Source organism: Lepisosteus platostomus, chromosome 5 (genome assembly GCF_059453375.1).
Source record: "Lepisosteus platostomus isolate fLepPlt1 chromosome 5, fLepPlt1.hap1, whole genome shotgun sequence".
In the NCBI taxonomy this organism is placed as follows: domain Eukaryota; kingdom Metazoa; phylum Chordata; class Actinopteri; order Semionotiformes; family Lepisosteidae; genus Lepisosteus; species Lepisosteus platostomus.
In genome coordinates, this window is record NC_142615.1 from 64,927,234 (window position 1) to 64,944,455 (window position 17,222).

Genomic DNA, 17,222 nt, shown 5'->3' on the forward strand with positions numbered 1-17,222 from the left:
TGTCTGGGTTACGTAAGGAAATGCCAGAAATTCAGGACAGGCTGTATCAACAGCAGCAGCGGCTGGAAAGCCTAGGGAAAACCTTACAGGGCACAATATTAGCAGTAAACCTTCATGCAGCAGTGTTAAATAACACCCTCCACACCGTGGGCAGGATTGTCGACGTGTTACAGTGGGATTATGCTTACGTGCAACAGGTCAAGATGCTGATGCAGGATTTGCTTAGGGAGCTTAGTGCCACGATAACTAGCCTAGCCATGGGACAGATTCCAACTTACTGGGTTCCACTGTCCTTAGTAGAAGAAGTACTTAGGACAACCACTTCTGAGATGGTGCAGCCATTGCAGGTACATCTTGCATACAGTCTAGGCAGTGCCATTCCTATACATGTCAACCCCGAAGCCAAGGAAATAGGTTTCCTGTTGAACCTTCCCATCGTGAGTAGCAAGGATATCTATAGACTCAAGTCTACATCGAACGTTGGCTTCTGGAGGGGGGACATGCATGTGAAGTTGACCACCCCACCGCTCGTAGCTTACCAGGAGGATGACCCAAATTTGTATCTTGTTCCAAACCTGGAACTGTGTATATCAACCGAGGATATCCACTGGGTATGCCCAAGTAAGCCATTCCTTAGGGACACAACTCAGAGGTTGTGTGGTATCAGAAAGGGGGCTGCCACTGAAAAGTGTAAAGCCACAGTGACGAGCAGAAGTGAGGTTAACGAACCCCAGGTTGAGCAGGTGGGAAAGAAATGGCTGGTCAGCACACCACAGTTAACTGTTACAATAACCTATGACAGACATGATACAGCTACCGAAGTGCAGCTACCCAACCAAACAGTTTTTCTACAAGTTCCTGAAGGAGCTATAGTGCATCTCAACGATTTAGCACTGTATTACCTGGAGTCAGAACTGTATGAAACGGAACTCGAGATTGTGGACGCTTTCAGAGGACACAGCGTTGACTTGGATGAGAGAATCCAAGAGACAGTAAGTCTTGAGGGTGTACAGTTAGTCGAATTTGTTCTCATCGACACAAACTTAAAAACTACACTGGTAGGTCCCAAGCACAGTCGTTGTGGATCCTCTGGGGCGCTAGGAACAATAAACGTGGTCATCTTGACACTGCTGCTGGGTAGCTGGATCATGGCTGGGGTAATGTGTTGGATGCTGTTCTCTTGTATCAAAGCCTTGCGGGGTAGTTTGAATGAGACAAAGGGAGCAATGGTTTATCACCGAAATCAGGTAACCACTCCCAAACGTCTGCCTGCTGCAGAGCTATCCGATACTGATAGTGAACTGCCGGAAGTTTAAGGTCTAGAGCTAATGATGATGCCCAATGCCTCATTCCTAGGTACCTTATAACTGAGAGCAGGTATACGCAATGTTCTTTCCAACAGTATTTCCTGTACAAATTCTCGAGAGGTAATGTGAATATTGGGTGGTAGAACCCACCGTGGTACAACAAACATCACTTAACTCTGTTTTTGTTTTGAAGGCAACAACGCCTCAGGACCTCGTGACCTTCAAAAAGGGGGGATATGTAGCGGCAATGCTTGTTAATAAGACAGAATTAAGCGTTGGTATGCTCCTAAAGGAGGCCCCATCTCACCCTCCATCTCTGTGGTGCAGCCACAGAGAAAGAATTCAGGCAAGCTGATTTAAGATGTTTTTCTTTTGATAAGAAGCAAGCTCCCAGACGGGGATGCAAGTAGCTAAGCCTGGCCATCATGATCAATGGTCATCCACTGGCGCCTATCTGTCTAGGGAGTGCCGAATGGACATCTGGACTGCATTCCTAAGTGTCAAGAGTAAGTGACTTATATCTCACCTTGACCAACCAATCAGGGACTGGTAATACCACATGGGTCTCCAATGCCCGCCAAACTCTCAACCAATCAGCACACATCTGGGTCTTGATCAAAAAGGGAGAGCAAGCTCAGTTCTGGGCTCTCCTTGGCCATTTTCGCGCATCCTCAGAGACAATCACGTGACAACTGCTGTTGTCTGCAAAAGGACTTGGACTTTGTTCTAAGCGCGAGGCCGAGGATCCCGTACGTACTCAGAATTCTACCAACGTGAATGCTCCGCTTGATCAACGGCAGCCTACAGTTGGACCCTCGTCGACAACCTGAATAGCTTATTCAGAAGCAGCGCTGGACCGGGAACGAACCAGTTTCTTCCCAGGCAAAAGAGTGACTTGTGAATACTCGCGGTCACACTCTGTGCATAGAGACTTTCTACTAGCCAGCCGGACTGCTGGTAGATCCCCTCGGAGCAACGACTGCCCTGCGCGCCGCAGTCAGATTCTTCCGCCCGTCCTACTCCGAGCTGCACCTCGACTGGTTGGCCGGTAGCCAGAGGACGCCAACACAACGCCCATTGGACAACCGCTGCAACAGAGCCTGTCAGCTGGTTTGGTGTTTGTGCCGGGAAATTCCAAATCCAAACACAGTGGATAAGTAAACCCCATGTCCTACATTGCGTCTCGAGAATTTAATTGTACCTCAACACAAGTTGTTATCAATTTAATTCATGAGTAATGTATTTACTTCCGAGTTTAGAGTAACAGTGGGTAATAACACTGATTAGCGATTTGGTAACCGAACGAAATATATTGACATATATTCTCTGTTGTGTATCTCTTTGTGTTTGCATCTCTTCGAGATTATATACCTTGTATATTGATAACCCTCACAGTAAGGTCTGCCGCTCGTATCCAGGCAGACTAGTATATGTTTGGTGCACAGTTTATATTAATAAATGTATCTCGTGTATTAAACCCGTGTGTGTGCGTTGTTAGTTGTTCTGACGATTGATTTTCTAAAAGCCCCAACGAACAACCTTGTGATTACTGCTACAATTGATAATTGTCTCAGTAAACCCATCAAACCACTACACATTTATTAATGTTATCGATATTATGGTTGAAATTTAACATTGATAATACATCGCGGTTATGTGCCCCCCTGATGTGCAATTTTAACGCATGCAGTTAGTAAGGATAGGTCACTGTTGTAAGGTATTATATATAATGACATTATGGAATAGGATGGGGACAGGCTTGGCATCACGGGGGGAGGGAGGAGTGTCGCCCCTTCAGTTTTGGGCAAAAGGATTTACTTAACTTGCGCCCTAATAAAATAGTTGTACTTTGTCAATGGTCAGACAACACTAATTGACACTAACAGTCATTCGGACTGTTTGATGTGCAGGAGGACTCTCTGTCCAGGAAGGGCACGTACTGCATCAGTGTCGTTAGTGTGTCAACATTACGATCCTGTTTGCTCAGGTGGACCGATTCCTTGCAGTAGTTTATCATTATACTTAAAATCGTTATATAACTAGGACTAGTTATAGCAGTCTGTGCTTTCTGTTGGTTTTTACAACTATTTTTTCTTAACGATTCAGAACCTCCGTTGATGTAGCTGCAAAAATGAACGCTTGTGGTACTTTTCGGTCCAGGCAATCCAAACCGCGAGAGTGACGAAAAATGTGAAACTGAACTTCATCGCAAATACCAGATCGCTAGTCTTTATCTTCTATCATGAAGCACTAATCAATGGCATAGCTGCGAGATTTCATTTGGGTAGCTGCACCGTACAGCTCCATTTCACCCGAAATATCAGAATTTCAGACGCCCCCTACGCCCTGGGCACCGGCTCTGATGGGGGACGGGGTGTCCAGGATATGGTATCAACTTTTCTTAAGAAAATAAAAATAGAAAATCTATAGGCACTCAAACATTTTACTTTTTGTTTTTCAGGCAGGGGGGAGACCCCTCCGCAAAACCCTTGTATGCAAAGCTGTGTAAATAAATTAATTACTGTGAAAATAATTTACTTCGTACACTATGCAGATTGCCGTATACTCCTAGATGCGGCACAAACAATGTATAAAAAGCCTTTGGCACTGTGTTAGATGTGTTTTCGACGTTATATATGTATTTATTAATGTAGTCAATTTTACGGTTGCAATTCAACATTGATTATACGTCGCGGCAATGTATATATACACATGTAGCTATATTATTGCTGTGATATATACGTATATTTGACGAATCACTGCCCACTGGGAAGCCAGTGTATCGGCTTGTTCCACACCCCCACACCTCACTGTGTACAGTAGAGCCTCCTGTCCTGACTGGAGAAGCTGATCCAGCTGTGCATGGAGAGAGAGCCAGGTTATCAGCTTGTTTCACACCCCCACCCCTCTCTGTGTACAGTAGATCCTCCTGTCCTGACTGGAGGAGCTTGAAGGCATCCTCTCACGAGGCTCCAGTAAATGTAGGGGTTTGTGCATTTACAGGGACAATTATTAATTGTAGCATTAAGTCAGAAAATGGCTTTGATGGCTATTAGAAAACCGACCTTGCGGGATAACTCAGCAACACACACACTCGGATACTAATACATTTATTAATGCATAAAATGAGCATTTAAACATAACAGATCTTATAGTGAGGGTTAGCAGAATACAAAAGGTATACATTCCATCACGAAGAGTTACAAACCAAGAGGGACATACATTCCGTATATCATTCATTTAGACCATTTTGTAAATGAACTTTGTTACAACTTGTACACTTTTGATACTCAAAAGCAAGTACATGACTCATATGAATTAAATTGATATCAACTCTGGTTGAGGTAACAATTGAATTCTCGAGCTGTAATGCAGAACATTGAATACTCGCCCGCTCTGTGGGGATTCAGATCTCCTGCAGACGCAAAGAAGCAGTGGCTGGCTGTTGCCGTGTCCAATCGGCGCTCTCTGGCCCGGTGCCAGGCAGTGTTGGTTCGACGTGAGAGAAGGAGAAGGAGGGAGAGATTTCTGCTGCGGTGCGCTGCTGATGCTCTCTGAAGACCGGCTAGTTAGTGTTGGTTGAAACTAGCAGAGTTTGCACACAGAAAAGTGACTGCAGATCCGAGCAAGTCACACTCTTTAGACAGGAAGAAGACCGGTTCGTTCCCGATGTAGCGCGAGTCCTGAGTACTGATATTCAGCTGTCCACAGCTCTGACCATAGTTCACTCGATCAGGTGAGCGTTTGCGGTGGGTTCACAAAGCTTGCTGCTGGGCTAACCTCGGGTGGATCCTTTGGTTACATGCTGGCAACCTCCGTTCTCAACTCTTCGAACAAGGAAAAGTCCTGGCACTGGGACACACTGGCCGTTACGTGACTGTCTGAGCTGAGTCTTAGGATGTCCAAGAGGAGCTGGAGTTGTACCTGGAGGAACTACGGTCGCTCATTGGTTGGAAGATCCATGGGCATTCAAGAATCATTTTGTGACTAACTGGAACGATTAACAATTGTCCCAGTAAATGCACAAACCCCTACATTTATTGGTGCCTCGTGAGAGGATGCCTACATTTATTGGTTCCCCATGTGAGGATGAGTAACCATGCACTCTGACCTTGGGGTTGTAAACCACTTGGGATGAGACTCTCCCTTGGAATCTCCCAGACAGTGAGGCATCAGAGATGACCATTTGTTAGGGTGGTTGATGTGTCTCAGCTTTGGGAGTTGTTCCTTATCAGGACACTCTATCAGCTAGAAAAAACACCTTAAATGTGAACCAAATGGAATGACCTCTCTGTATCAAGCACCACTTGAGATGAGGGAGAGAGAGACTGGCAAGGGAGCAGCAAACTTAATTCCTGTATTTTAATAAACCTTGCTGCTACAATGGTCTCTCTCCTGTGTGAATGCGCTGGTGGGCTATTAAGCTTCTTGACCAACTAAAACTCTTGCCACACTGACTGCAGCTGAACGGTCTCTCTCCTGTGTGAATGCGCTGGTGGGTTTTTAAGCCACCTGACCGACTAAAACTCTTGCCACACTGACTGCAGCTGAACGGTCTCTCTCCTGTGTGACTGCGCATGTGCCTTTTTAAGCCACCTGACCAACTAAAACTCTTGCCACACTGACTGCAGCTGAATGGTCTCTCTCCTGTGTGACTACGCTGGTGTGATTTTAAGTAGCTTTTTAGACTAAAACTCTTCCCACACCAACTGCAGCTGAAAGGTCTCTCTCCTGTGTGAATGCGCTGGTGGGTTTTTAAGCCACCTGATCGACTAAAACTCTTGCCACACTGACTGCAGCTGAACACTCTCTCTCCTGTGTGACTGCGCTTGTGCCTTTTTAAGCCACCTGACCAACTAAAACTCTTGCCACACTGACTGCAGCTGAATGGTCTCTCTCCTGTGTGACTACGCTGGTGTGATTTTAAGTAGCTTTTTAGACTAAAACTCTTCCCACACTGACTGCAGCTGAATGGTCTCTCTCCTGTATGAATGTGCTGGTGGGCTATTAAGCTACTTGACTGACTAAAACTCTTCCCACACTGACTGCAGCTGAACGGTCTCTCTCCTGTGTGAATGCGCTGGTGGGTTTTAAAGTTACTTGATTGACTAAAACTCTTCCCACACTGACTGCAGATGAATGGTCTCTCTCCTGTGTGAATGCGCTGGTGGGTTTTTAAGTCACCTGACCGACTAAAACTCTTCCCACAATGACTACAGCTGAAAGGTCTCTCTCCTGTGTGAAGGTGCTGGTAGGGTTGTGAAATGCTAGACTGACAGAAACGCTGCTTCTCCCCGTGCCATAATGGTAGTTTGTCCACTCCATCTGAGCAAGGCCTTGAGTTATTCTTCCACATTCTCTGATTGTGCTGGGGTCTCTTATTCTGCAAATGCTCCATGGAATGGTCTTGCTCCGTGTGCTGAAACAGAGCTGTGTTTTCTCCACCGTGATCTTCAGTGTGCTGCTCAGCAGTGTGAATCATCTGGGGCTCGTTCTCCAGCTCTCTGAGTCTTAAACCATCCAGTTCATTCAGCTGTTCCTCTCTTTGGCCAAGAACAGTCATACTCTCCAGTTCAACAATTTTCTCAGTAACCAGATTATTAAACCTGTGTGTAAAATCATCAGATACTAAGGGATCATATGATTGTTTGAGACTCTGCAGTGACAGTCTCTCCACTTGAACAGAACAAGGCCTAATTATTATCAAGCCCTGTAGGAGCTGCTGTTGCTCCTCCCTGTACTGACTCTCCTCTGTGTGCTGTACATCAGTAATGTTCTCTTCACCAGGTACATCAGTCTGCTGCTCTGCAGGGTCAATCAACTTGGGATCCATATCCTGCTCTGTAAGATTTAAAACATCCAGTTCTTCACTGTGCTCTTGTACAGAGACACAGCCCAGTTCATTACAACCTTGTGTAATATTGATTGTGTCCAGATTATTCATCTTCTCTGTAAACTCATCACATACTAAGAGCCCAGGTGTCTCACTCTCAGGCTCTGTCTTCATCATGGCCACAGAGTTCAGATCCCTGACACTCTGTCTGCTGTCTATGTGCTGCTCACTAAGTGCCTCTTTCCCTTCTGCGGAAGTGAGCTCTGTCTCCTGCATCAGACTGGAGCCCCACTCCTCCTCACTGTGCTGCTGTTCAAGAAGAGCCCTTTCCCCAGCGTCGGAGAGAACACTGGCCTCTGAGCCTGTAAACACAGGCCAAGAAGACACGACCTTTATAAGGATAAACTATGTAATAGTTTTATACCTTTAGAGGTGGCTTCTCAAATCATTTTACAGAATGCCAACAACAAAAAAAAAACAAAATTAACACAATGAGAATACGCAGTTAGAGGAGACAGTAGACAGTGGTACTAAGTACAGTAGGAGCAGAGGGGTACAGAACAGTTAAATAAAGGCTCTTCTGAAGAAAAAGTTTTTAAGTCTGGATTTAGAGTTTAGAGACGTTGACTCTCTGATATCCTTGGGGAGAGAGTTCCAGAGCTTGGGGCAAAACAGGAGAAGGCCATGTCACCCATAGAGTGTAGACAGACTGGGGGACAAATAGTTGAACAATTAGAAGAGCGAAGATTGCAAGGTAGGGAGTAGGGTGATAATATCAGACCAGTATGGAGGTGCCAAGCCAAGACATGGAGAGTCTTATAGGTGAGCAGGAGGATTTTTAAGTCGATATGAAACTTGACAGGAAGCCAGTGCTAGGACTCCAGGATAGGAGTAATGTGATCACTTGTACTAGACGTGGTCAGGGTTCTGGCTGCTGAATTTAGGACATACTGGAGTTTGTTCAATGTGGATTTAGAAACCCCAGAGAGTAGAGCATTACAGTAGTTGATTCAAGATTAGACAACACTTTTCAGCCATAGTTAGTGATAACACAGGGCATAGTCGAGCAATATTTATGAGGTGAATGAAAGATGTTCTGACAACATGCTGCACATGTGGGTCGAACATCAAATATCATCCCCAAGTTTTTCAATTTAGACTGAAGCTCAAGTACAAGACCATCTACAGATGGAGTTACACATTGGTCCTACAAAGGTGATGGGTGGTGCCAATAAGCATGACTTCAGTCACAGTTAAATGAAGGAAATTTTGAGTCACCCAAGTTTTTATATCGGGGATGCAAATAGAATAGAGACAGCCACATCAGCGTCAGGTTTGGTATGGATGTATATTTGAGTATCATTAGCATAGTAGTGATAGCTGAGGCCATGTGATCTAAAAAGCTTTAAACTACACACACGCATACAAGTACACTCACAAGCAATTTGAATTGTTTAAACATAGCGGAATATGTGGGTATAAGGGCATGTTCTGATTTAGCTTCGTCAGAAACCTAACTACCATGTAAAAAGTAAGACTACTGTAATAATATCACTATTACATTACATTTACATTGACACTGCACTGAGAGAGAGAGGGGTTAATACAGACACACCGACTGGACACTACAAGACATTAACACTGCACCGAAACAGAGGTTTATACAGACATGCTGACTGGACCGTACAGTAGATTAACACTGCATTGAGAAAGAGAGGGGTTAATGCAGACACACTGACTGACTGGACATTCCAGTACATTAACACTGCAATCAGAGAAAGGGTTTAATACACACACACTGACTGGACACTCCAGTACATTAACACTGCACTGAGAGGGATTAATACAGACACACTGACTGGACATAACAGTAAATTAACAGTGCACTGAGAGAGGGGTTAATAGATACATACGGACTAGACACTACAGCACATTAACACTGTACTGAGAGAGAGAGGGGTTAATACAGACATGGACAAACTGGAACTAAGAGCATATTACCACTGCACTGAGAGAGGGGTTAATACAGACACATTGACTGCACAACACAGTACATTAACACTGCATTAAGAGAAAGGGGTTAATAGACACACTGACTGCACATTACATTACTTTAAAACTGCACAGAGAGAGGCAGGTTAATACAGACACTGACTGGACACTGCAGGACATTAACACTGCAATCAGAGAAAGGGGTTAATACAGACACGGTGACTGACTGGGCACTACAGTGCATTAACACTGTACTGAGAAAGAGGGGTTAATACAGACACACTGTCTGCAGACAGCAGGATATTAGTACTGCACTGAGAGAGGGGTTAATACAGAAACATAGAATGGACATAACAGCACATAAACACTGCACAGAGAGAGGGGTTAATACAGACACACTGACTGGACATAACAGTACATTAACACTGCACTGAGAGAGGGGTTAACACAGACTGACTGGACACTACAGTACACTAACACTGCATTGAGAAAGAGAGGGGTTAATATAGACACACTGGATTAATATTCAAGGACTCAATACAGACACAGACCCTGGAAGACAGTAATACTTAAACCAATTAAATAATGTTTATATACACAATCATTAGTATACTTAGTAAAAATTTAGACCAATACAACGTAAATACAATATTTATAAATGTTCATGTGGATAGCTGCGTCAGCATGCGTAGGCTGCAAAGGAACAAGTAATAGGTTCATTCCATTCTGAAAAAAAGGAGAGGAAAAACACGGCTCCACGGCCGAAACGTTGTGTTTTTTCTCTCTTCTTTTTTTCAGCATATAATAAACCTATTACTTGTTCATTTATAAATGTTGTTTCCTAATGACGTCGGAGTACAACTTGATTCAGTGAAACAATTGTTGAATGTGAACGAGGTATTTTCAGCACCGTAACCGGACAAAACAGTTCAGTTTTCAGTAAAGAATCCCGTTGCTACATCACACAAGTCTTTCCCATGTCACTCTGCATCTCGCCACTATATTCTCACCACTGAGGAAAGTTTTTTTTTATGACACTTTGATAGTTTGTTAGATAACGAGAATGTTTACTCTTGCGAGATGTTTTCTTTAAAATAAAGTTTATTTTAAAAAAAATCTCACCAGTGAGAAAGTTATAGACACTGGTTTTAAACACACTGACTTCATACAAGTCACCACACTGACCTGAGAGCTGCAGTTCCGTGTCCATTTCTTCTTTTATTTCTGCAGTGACTTCACAGGGAAGCGTGTGTCCAACACGATCTGTCTGTTCCTTATCTCCTCCTGCTCCCGACTCCTTCTCCCTCAGCTGCAATCTCCACTTCAGGCTCTCGTTTTCCTTCTTCAGCTGCGCCATTTCACTCCCGACACTGTCCTCCACACACTGCGTGATTTTAAACACAGCACGTCTCACCAGAGTTTGGGAGACGCTGCAGAGTTTGTCTTGAAACTCGTCCTCAGAGTCAGACATCCTGTTTCGGAAAACTTCTGACACTTCATACACGATCGATTTGAGCAACACCTGCATGAAAGAGTCAAGCTGGGTTTGCAGATTTAACAAGCACTCCGCCATCCTTCTTCAGAGTCGGTCAGAAACAAAGGCTGACTTGCGATGTTTAAACAGAACAGCTTCTTTATTTTTATTCTTCACAGATTCTGTTGTCAGGTCTGTGCTCTGTTCAAGCATAAACACAACCGACAAGACGCTACGTTTTCAGAAACTGAAGTTATTAAAAAAACAACTTCTTTCTTTACCTAAAGAAAATGATTCAATCACCTACACGTGGGTGAAATATATGCAGTGTTGCGCAGTATGATGACGTCATTCGTTAACGTGGCGGCGACTTCAAGACAATCGAGAAGCGGAGCTGAGAAAGAGGAGTCTCTGCAGCGGATATAAACTTCACTGCACCTCCTATCGCCACCTAGTGAAGAGGGGTGAATCACCTGCGACTTGCGCCGTTCGTAACTGAATTTTGTGAAACGCAACAGATTTATTTTTTTGCCCTTCCACAACCCTCCTCCCCAACGAAAACGTCTCAAGGGGATTTCTGTTCTACATCTCCCTGTGCAGGGTTTTTGGTTAAAGAAAAAAAAAATCCGTCATTTTCTTGGCAGCTGGCAGTATTTCTTCTGCACCGATAAGCAAGATTTGTATTTCATATTTCGCAAATTGTATGAATGTTGTTGAAAAACAAGTTATCCCAAGAAAGGAAGTAAATATTTGCATGAAACTAAATCAAGCCCTATGTGATTGTCCTTAATTATACTGTAACGCTAACAGCCACCATTGAGTGTGAAAGCCGGCTTACCAGAGTGGTGATGTCTACGCCCTCCCCTGTGGATAGCAGGGGCTGCAGCCACTGGGCTGAAGGGAGATCTCTCTTTAGCTCAACTGGCTGGGTCCCTGTTGAGTGACGCCAGAGTCCCGGGTTCGAGTCCCCAACAGTGGGGGGCCGACCTGATGTGGCGGCGGCGAGGGCGCCCACGTGAACCCCGTAGTGTTACATTGGTGTCAGCAGTATGATGGGATAGCCCTTTGCCGAGGACGGCGAGTTAAGCGGGGGAGAGTGTAACGCTTACGGCCACCGGAAGCGTGTAAGAGCCGGCTTACCAGCGCGGTAACGACTCCGCCCTTCCCTGTGATAGCAGGGGCTGCAGCCGCTGGGCTAAAGGGAGATCTTTCTTTAGCTCAACAGGCTGGGTCCCTGTTGAGTGACGCCAGAGGCCCAGGTTCGAGTCCCCAACGGTTGGGGGCCGACCTAATGTGGTGGCAGCGAGGGAGCCCACATGAACCCCGTAGTGTTACAATACATTCTGTATGACAAGACAGGAAGAAAGGCACCTCGGGATTTTGGACACAGGATCTCCTGTTTACTGAGAGAAGTTTTAACCATCTGGCAATTTTCATGTCCAAGGAGCTCAATGTGCTTTCCGTGTACAACATCGTGTGCTCTTCACCCGACACTGAAACACAGCACACGCTCAGCATCTTGACATCTCCCAAACAGAGCCGTGCAGAGACCTTTTGGTGGGCAGTGGCTCAAAAGGAGAGAAGGGGCACTTTCCGGGGCCGGATTTGTTGCATTAAAATATCCTGGACACAAATTATGCCCGCTTGTATTTCTGTGTTTTTTTTAATTCTACAGGAAGTTTTAATGTGACTTCAGAGGCATTACAATATTCACAACCTTGGCAAAAAAATGGTTGTCCATAATTGCTGATTATGTTTGATTAACAGACACAATATTATCCCCCCTCTACTGAGCATATACTTTATTTTCCTGAAATAACACATCTTAACTAGAGGACAGAGCAAATAAAAGAATTACCATCTAATTACATGCAATACCAAATACAATATTCTTCCATCATAAGAGCAAGAGTTCACATGATAACACATCAAATTAATAGTTTTTTTTTCCCCAAAAAGTGTCTATTGTGGGACAAATATTCAGGAAGTTTATCACATTCTCTCTTGTGCGTTAGACTTTCAGCAAGGAAAAGTGAAATTTTTATGATCCATAGACTTGAAGTACAACGTAAAATTGTTTTATACTGTATATACTTTGTACCAAGATCTCTCAGAAACAAAAACAAAACAATAATAATAATAAGAAGAAGGCAGTCTCTCCTATTTCTGTGAATGAACCATATATATATACAACAAAGAATATGCATGTTAGCTGTTTATATAAAATGCAAAAAAGACTGGCAAAAATACAGAAGCAGAATTGTCAAGTGGCAGAAAAAAACTTGGGCCAATTGAAGATGGTATAGTAGGCTGACACCAACAGCAATAGTATCAGATGTAGCTGCAGTGTATTGGCTTGTGGAAACATATTTACCTGTGTTAATACAGTTCTTCTAAATGGACAGAGAAACACGAACAGACCTAAACTTAACAATTAGTTTCAGTCGCTAAAACTAGAAGTAATGATACTCCAGGAGCTGCTGAAACTCACAATCTCAGCATGACTCTGCTGTATAAGTATGCTGACCTATTGCACCACCGGAGCAGCGTGAGTCCCTCTCCTCACACAGACTGATGCTGCACAAACAGGGTGAAACAAGCAAGGTTTCGGCTGTGGATCCATCTCCACATGAGGGAAGGGGACAGTAATACAGCAAGGAAAAGACAGGAGAAGACACTGAAAGTAATGTGCTCACTGCAAAAGAGGAAGGAGAGATGTGGTCAGACATAAAACAGATTGGTGAATAATTTGAAGCTACTTTTTTGTTGTCAATTAGCACATGGATTTCCCTTCATCTGTCTTCCTATGGAGGACATGACGGGAAAGGGAGAGGACATGAAGCTCATGTACAGGGGGATACTGAGGTGTGTCAGGGTGAACGGTTCCCTCATGATCTTCTTTCCCGTGACCAGGTGAGTGTGGCAGGGTTGCCCTCTGTCTGCCCTGCTCTTCTCCTTGGTGACTGAGCCCTTGGGCCTGGTGATCCGCAGGAAGGAGGGGGTGCGCGGGGTCACCTTGCCTTGGAGCGCTGCCACCTCACTGATCTATTAGTATGCCAGTGACACCACAATGATGTTGACAGAGGTGGCGGAGATCCAGTCCACCTTGGAGGTGGTTCAGGCCTACTGTGCTGCCTCTGGCACCAGGGTTAACCTGGAGAAGCCCGAGGTCTTTCTGGTGGGGAAGGCAGACACTGCCCTGCTCCTTGGCTACCCTTCAAGGTGGAGACGGGTCACCTGAAGGTCCTCGGAGTCTATATTACTACTGATGAGTAGGCCACTGGGCTTCTGCTGTGGAAGGAGAAGCTCGTTAAGATAAAAGTCAGACTTGGCAGGTGGAGACGCAGGTCCCTGATCTCGAAGGGAAGGGTCCTGTTGGTCAAAATGCTGTGCCTGTCCACCCTGTGGTACCCTCTATCTGGATGCCTCTTCCCGAGAGGATTGAGAGAGAGATTCAACAGCTGGTGGTGGGCTGCATATCGGGGGGGAGAAAAGAGAGAAAATAAACACAGCGTTTCGGCTAAGGAGCTTTCTTTGGGTTAATTAAAAGTAAATGGTTAGTTAAAGTTAACCCAAAGAAGGTGCCACAACTGAAACACTGTGTTTCCTTTCTTCTCTTTTGTGCTCACTAGGCAGGCCTCCTGACCTTTCACAGTCATGCTTTGTTGTGTGCAACTTTAATTATCTTTTTAGGATTTTTTTAACATGGCAACTTCCACCGAGATGGGGAGGGTATAGGGGTGCTCTTCAATAGCTTTTTCATCTATACACACAAACGGATGTGACCAAGACACTCAGAACCTGTCACGCAGGGGCAGACTGCTGAGGATAGGGATCCAATGCGGTGCCCTTGGTAGGGTTGGCGCGAGACGCAGGCGTAGTCGGAGTAAACAGGCAGGGGTCCGAGTCCGGGAAGGCGTAGTACAGGCGTAGGCACAGAATCGACAGGCGAAGGCGTAGTCAAGGGACTGGCAGGGGTCGGAGTCCGGGAAGGCGTAGAAGTTGCCTCGGCTCTTCACCCCACTGCCCTCAGGCAAGAGATATAAGAGCATACGGACACTTACCACAAGATTCTTCAATAGCTTCTATCCACAAGCAGTGAGACTGGCGAACACATTTAGCCATCCCCCTCGGACCACACCTACACCATGACCATCTACCTCTTTATGATTTCTTATCTATTGCACATCTCCAGTCATTGTTTACACGTCTGTGTTGTTTACATTCAAACTGTCTACATGTTTACTTGCACATTGTCTATTGTTTGTTTGTACATTGTCTTGATGCACTGTTTGCACTTTGTTTTGTTTTTTACACTTGTTTTACAATCGAGAGACTTTCTGTAAGTAAGAATTCCATTGTACCAGTACCGGTTACATATGGCAATAAAGTTCAAGTTCAAGTTCAAGTTCACAAGTAATAGGTTTATTCCATGCTGAAAAATGATCAAATGATTGATGAACCCAAGTGATTTGAAAGAAATGTTCCACAACTCAAAGCGAGGTTGTATAAGGTTAGGGGAGCTGTCTGATGTGTAAAACACCTGGTTGCAGCACTGTGGCTGTTGTGCTTGAAGAGCTATTGACTCGTGAATAGCACCCTCCTATCACCATGTACCGGCTGTCTAATGGTGCCATATGGAAATAAAAAAATAAATAAAGGGGCCACAGCCACAGCAAGGTTGTATAAGGTAAGGGGGCCTGTCTGGTGTGTAAAACACTTGATTTCAGCAGTGTGGCTATTGTATTAGAAATGCTATTGAGCCATGAAGTCGACCCACCTATCGCACTGTATTACCTGTAGTGTAATCTTCAAAAAATCATTACAAAATAAAGAAAGCGGCCTCAGCCACAGCAAGGTTGTATGAGGTTCGGGGGCCTGTCTGGTGTGGAAAACACTTAGTTTCAGCAGTGTGGCTGTTGTATTTGAATTGCTATTGAGCCATGAAGTCAACCCACCTACCCCAGTGTATTACCTGTAGTGTTATCTTCAGAAAATCATAAAAAAATAAAGGTTCCACAACCCAAAACAAAGCTGGGAAAAGTCAGAGGACCTCCTTAGTGTGCAAAACACTTACTTTCAGCATTGTGGGTGCTTTGGTTTAAATGCTAGTTTGTGAACAGAATACCCCTATCCCAGTGCATTGTGCCACATTAAATAAAAGCATGAGAAAAAGAGATTCTGAACACAAAGCTGTGTTAGTGTTCTGTGTAAAAAGTCGGTATGAACATCATGGGAGCTGTTTTTAATTAGCCGCTGAGTAAAGAATATTTTAATCTTGCTGCTGTCAGTAGTATTGTGAATATAGTTGACCCTTAACTGAATGAAAACAGGACATAAAGGAAGGGTTTTAGAAATCAAACAAAGCTTTATTCCCATGCTTACAGTCTGGGTAATTGGAGACTGCACTGTTCTGCTTCCTATGGTCATATATGGGTTTTTCACACGAAGCCATATTGAACAGTATTTCTCGCGTTGTGAACGTGTGCACACAGCGGTCCCCCAGGTTCCAGTTCGTGCGTAATTACGCATCGATGAAAAACTGGAGGTTTAAAAAAAGATAATTAGCTCACTGATAGTTTGATGTAAAGGCTGTGGAAATATCCACAAGGCGTGGTCTTTAAAATGCATTTGGTTTGAAGGCGTTCTGTGCTTCCATTGCGGAGATATGGACAAAAGAATATACATGCTTGGTAAAAAAATGTCATAAAAACGAAAAAGTAAAGGCTGAGAAAGCATTCACAATGTATTTTATACACAAAGGAAGTATTCTCGCAACTTTAAGAGGTTTCGTGTAAACGCTACAGGCGTGCCAACATCTTTTTCGAACTTCAAGCTGTTTACCCCGGTTGGCTCTTCTTTCTTGCTGGGTGATGGCAAACTTCTTGAGAGAGGGAGTCTCCTACGTAAGGCTGCTCTTTGTCAAGAGTGGAGACAACAGGAACAGACTTCAAACCGACATTAATTACTGAGAGCAGGCGAAAATGTCTTTGGAAAAGAGGAAATGACTGCTGACCGTAAACAGAGCTCACGCTCAGCTCACGGACAAGTGCTCCTCGTTAGTATAGTGCTGAGTACCCCTGCTTGTTGCGCGGGTGACCGGGGTACGTTTCTGTGACAGGGCGCCGGTTTAATTTTTTTTAATTGTTGAATCATATTTAAATGTTAAACAACTGATCAGCATCTAGCCGTAGATCAGGATGGCCGAGTGGTTAAGGCATTGGACTTAAGATCCAATGGACAAATGTCCATGTGGGTTCAATCCCCACTCCTGGTAGTGTTGCAGTAAGTTTTAAGTGACAGAACACTCTATTTAAATATGAATTTACTAAATTTCAGTTCAGTTCTCTTCACTCCCACTCCCTGGTATAACTGAACTCTCACTATTGCATACTGAAGGCTTTACATGCATTAGCTGTGATACAGCTCCCAGTAAAGCCAGAATCAAACAGTTTGTTCTGTTTCTCATGGTGATCCTCTTCTCGATCCAAATGAAATGTTTAATATGATGCCTCAAGAAAAAAAAAGGAGTGAATTTCCGCCTCTAATGATTGATGCCCTATCAAACATTTTGTAACATCCCCGGAAGTTTATAAAGTAGAATCCTGGTTTGTGG

The 17,222-nt window shown here is 44.3% G+C and overlaps 1 protein-coding gene and 1 non-coding gene across 2 annotated transcripts; one reads left to right on the forward strand and one right to left on the reverse strand.

Moving 5' to 3' along the window:
- Positions 1–5,432: 5,432 nt before the first annotated feature.
- LOC148671304 (uncharacterized) lies at positions 5,433–10,898 on the reverse strand. Its single transcript, XM_088631044.1, has 4 exons — positions 10,318–10,898; positions 7,099–7,496; positions 6,324–6,510; positions 5,433–6,071 (listed from the first exon to the last, which is right to left on the reverse strand). Exons 1-4 carry the CDS (start codon positions 10,703–10,705, stop codon positions 5,686–5,688), a joined length of 1,359 nt encoding a protein of 452 aa, XP_088487170.1. The 5' UTR covers positions 10,706–10,898; the 3' UTR covers positions 5,433–5,685.
- A 5,902-nt stretch (positions 10,899–16,800) lies between these two features.
- trnal-uaa (transfer RNA leucine (anticodon UAA)) lies at positions 16,801–16,883 on the forward strand. The gene has a single exon. It is a non-coding gene; the product is annotated as a tRNA-Leu (tRNA).
- Positions 16,884–17,222: the final 339 nt, after the last annotated feature.

Coding starts and splice junctions, on each gene's coding strand:
- LOC148671304 (XM_088631044.1), bottom strand. CDS start 10,705: ATGGCGGAGTGCTTGTTAAATCTGCAAACCCAGCTTGACTCTTTCATG. Junction 6,511..7,098: donor CTGCAGAGCAGCAGACTGAT/GTACCTGGTGAA, acceptor AGTCATTGTGGG/AAGAGTTTTAGTCGGTCAGG. Junction 6,072..6,323: donor GAAGAGTTTTAGTCAGTCAA/GTAGCTTAATAG, acceptor TTAGTCGATCAG/GTGGCTTAAAAACCCACCAG.